The 3598-nt window shown below is 32.6% G+C and overlaps 1 protein-coding gene across 1 annotated transcript; it reads right to left on the minus strand.

Moving 5' to 3' along the window:
* Nucleotides 1-254: 254 nt before the first annotated feature.
* LOC106767230 (leucine-rich repeat extensin-like protein 6) lies at nt 255-1292 on the minus strand. The gene has a single exon (XM_014652074.2). It carries the CDS (start codon nt 1087-1089, stop codon nt 559-561), a length of 531 nt encoding a protein of 176 aa, XP_014507560.1. The 5' UTR covers nt 1090-1292; the 3' UTR covers nt 255-558.
* Between the last annotated feature and the right edge of the window lie 2306 nt (nt 1293-3598).

The following is a 3598-nucleotide window of genomic DNA, read 5'->3' on the forward strand; positions in this document are numbered from 1 at the left end:
ATTTTGTTTAGGGATTATAATCGTTTTCTAAATTGGCAAATTATTAGGTAGGAAGCATTTATTCAAGCTGAAAGCACGACAAGGTGAAGTTAGGGTTTAATTTATGAGACATCATTAAGACGCTCCGGAATGTAGTTGGCTTGAAATGACGTTGGTGGCCACAAAGAATTCAATCAACCCCATACTTTCAAATTCCACCTCCATCGCTGTCATCTTCACCACCTACACATGCCATTACCCCAAACAGTAACCACTTATACACAACGTCAATATCTCTAATTTATTTCAATTTTATACTCATCAAATAACACTTCACTAGTAATAATTAATACATAAAAGTTGCAGATAAATCCAGAGAGAAAAGGCCTATATATATTATAATAAGAGGGTGCGCGTGCAAGTTCACATGTGTGGCTTCTGTAGGTGTGTGCAGGGCAGAACGGGAAATTCACCAGCGCTTCCATCTCTCTTTCTTGCATCCCTCAGAATCTCTAGATCTGCAAATCTGCGCCGTTATTTCCACTATATCCCTTCTTTTCTTGTTTCTTGCATTTACGATCAAAGCAAGAACATCGCAAAGGAGGAGAAAGTAATTGCACAAAGAAGAAAGGAGGCCCTCGATGGCGCAGGACCGGCGGATCCCGGCGCCGGTGGGCTGTAGTAGTAGAACGGAAAATACGGTACAATCGGGTTCGGCGGCGGTGGTCTGGGGTAGTTTCCGTTGCTGGGAGGAGGGTAATAGTAGATTCCTCCTCCACTTCCACCTCCACCTCCACTGCCGGTGGATGCTGGTGGAGATGGTGAGGAGTAAGTGTACTGAGAGGGTGGAGGTGGGGAGTAATAGTAGGAACCTCCGCCACCGCCCCCGGAGGAAGGAGGAGACGGAGGAGGAGGGCAGTTTGTGGTGGAAGGAGGTGGCGATGAAGGCGGCGGCGGCGGGGGAACTTGGCTGCAGGGATTTTGACAAGAGGAACACATGGTGCATTGGATCTGCGCATGTGAGGTGGCTTTAAGGGAGTGTTTATGATCAGCATGTTCTCCCATTGCCACACTAGCGAGAAGCAACAACGTTAAACACAACATCCTCATCCTTTACAAACTACTGCTACTACCTAGGAAGGAAGATGAAGAATGGAGTGGAGTGTGGAGTAAAGAGTAGGAAATAGGAACTCCTACACTCTTATCTTTTAAGCTACCATCCTACACTTTTTATTAACGCCACCAACTTTATACTATAATATGCAATTTTTGGTTGGTTTAACGGACACCAGATTAAAAATAAATGTTTAATGAGTTATATTGTAAAAGATGAGGTTTTGGTTTCACACGTTGGGCAGACTTGTTTGAATTGAACACTATCACTGTTGGAGCTGTGTTATGTTATATGATAATAACCAAAATAGGTAATTAGGTTAGTTTCATAACTTTGAAATAAAAATAACTAGTTTTAGCACAGTGCAGAAGACAGCATATGTGTTTGTTTTATTTTGATAGTAAAAGGTAGAGAGTTTGTGTGATGATTCATTTTGTTTTGCAGTTGAAAGTGATGATGAGGCAACTCAAGAAGGAGACGCAACTTCCACCTTTAGGAACTCATCACATTATACTCTTATTCTGTACTCCCTTTCCCAACCAAATTTCAAAAACATAAATAGATATAAAATTCGTATAAAGAATTCTTTTATATACTTTTTCTTAACAATAAATTTTAAATATTTTTAATAATTGTTTTATTTATAATTTATACTATCTAGGTAGTTACGTTACTAGTTAAAATGAATAAATTTTGCAGTAAAAAATTGAGTGTTCTAAATAGATCAAAGTGAAACAATGATTTTTTTTTTTAAACACTGACATATCTCTATTAACTTAATTATAAATTTAGGTTAACAGAAAAAGCTTAAATCGTATTAACATTTCTCTACTAAATTAATTATAACTTTATATAATAAAATAAAACATTTTTTTAATAAATTATAATTTTGTTTTGAAAAAAATGATTACTTTTTATATTTCCTTATAATTAAATTTGGTTTCTATTTTTTTTATCTTTATGATTTTTTAACTAATTTCACTTTTTATCTCTTTTTGTTTTTTTATTATAGACTTTTTTTATAAGTTTGACTAGATTTCATTATTTAAATCTGATTCCTTAAATCTTCTGTTATATGTGTATCAAAGTTTGGTGGAGAAACAGATGACATGGCTAAATTTCTAACAGAACGGCATTAAATAATATATAAGAAAAGCTATTCAACAAAGCAACTAACACCATTAATAAGAATACAATACAAGCTTTCCTCCATTTCTCTTCTATCATATTCTCACTTTCTCTCTTTTTTTGGGTAAATTGAAACTAAAAACAGAAAAAAATATTATGTTTTTCAAGCAATTAATAACATCAAATATTTGAGAAAAGAGTCGTCAGGACACAATGAAAACTTTTCCAATAAGTTTATTGAAAAATGAATGTAAATTTATCTAATATTAAGTATTTGTCTTTGGACTTTTATGATTGTTTCAAATAGCATTAAATGCAAAAGCTTTGTAGATGAATGGAGTGGTAATAGCAAGAGATTTAATGTTTGAAATAGTTGTTTTGAGTGTATATCTTGAAAACATTGTAGTTTTTGGAATATAAGCATAAATGATTCATCATAGAGGTAAACGTAATCTATACACTAGAGAGTATTTATTTATTATAAATTGTGATTATAACAATTTATATGTTAAAAATTGTTAATTATTATAATTTTTAGTTATATAAAATAAATATTGATCTAAAATGCAGTGTTTTTTTTATATACTAAACTGTTATTATTTGTTTGGAATGAGTAAATTACCACATGTAATGTTTTTTTGTAGCTGATAATGACAGTCTTCTACCCAATCGTTGTTGATGTGGGTAATTCAAATTCTTGTTTGAAATTTACGTAAGGTTTTATTTATTTGAGCATAGATCTTAACATGCAAAGAAACTATAATGCACCACAGCATAATGGGTCAATGGCCCAAATTAGGGAATCATGTTCCTGGACCCAACTCATCATAACAAGATTTCTTTTTGCACCCACCTATTGTCTTTTTACACCTCATAAATATGAAAAATTCTTACTTTGTACTTAAAAGAATTTTTTTTCCAGAATTGTATAACAATTTTTAATTTTTGGATTCATAAACATTTTTTGTTATGAAAAACTGTTTTTGGTTGTACAAGTTATAAGTCATTGATTTTCAAATCGTGCAGTCTGGAGAAAGAAAAGCCCGTTCATAGTTTGGGCCCAATTTGGGCTCACCCAGGCCCAGCAACAAAATTATGGGCTTCCAAAGTATCACTTCGCTCGAGATTGTTTTCAAGCAAAAAAGTTGGGGTGTGAGTGTTACAGTAGTAAATTGACATTTAAAAAGAAAAACATAATATTTTTATCAGAAATAAATAAATAAATAAAAAGTGGTAATAGTAATATATATGATATAATCTTTATTTAAGTAATCCATTTAATTTGAAATAGTTATATTATCTTTCACTTCTATTAGACCTATAATTATTGGGAATATTAGTTGGAAAGTTTGTGGTTTGAAGAGAAAAAGAAAAAGT

This window comes from Vigna radiata, chromosome 7, assembly GCF_000741045.1.
Source record: "Vigna radiata var. radiata cultivar VC1973A chromosome 7, Vradiata_ver6, whole genome shotgun sequence".
Classification (NCBI taxonomy): Eukaryota; Viridiplantae; Streptophyta; class Magnoliopsida; order Fabales; family Fabaceae; genus Vigna; species Vigna radiata.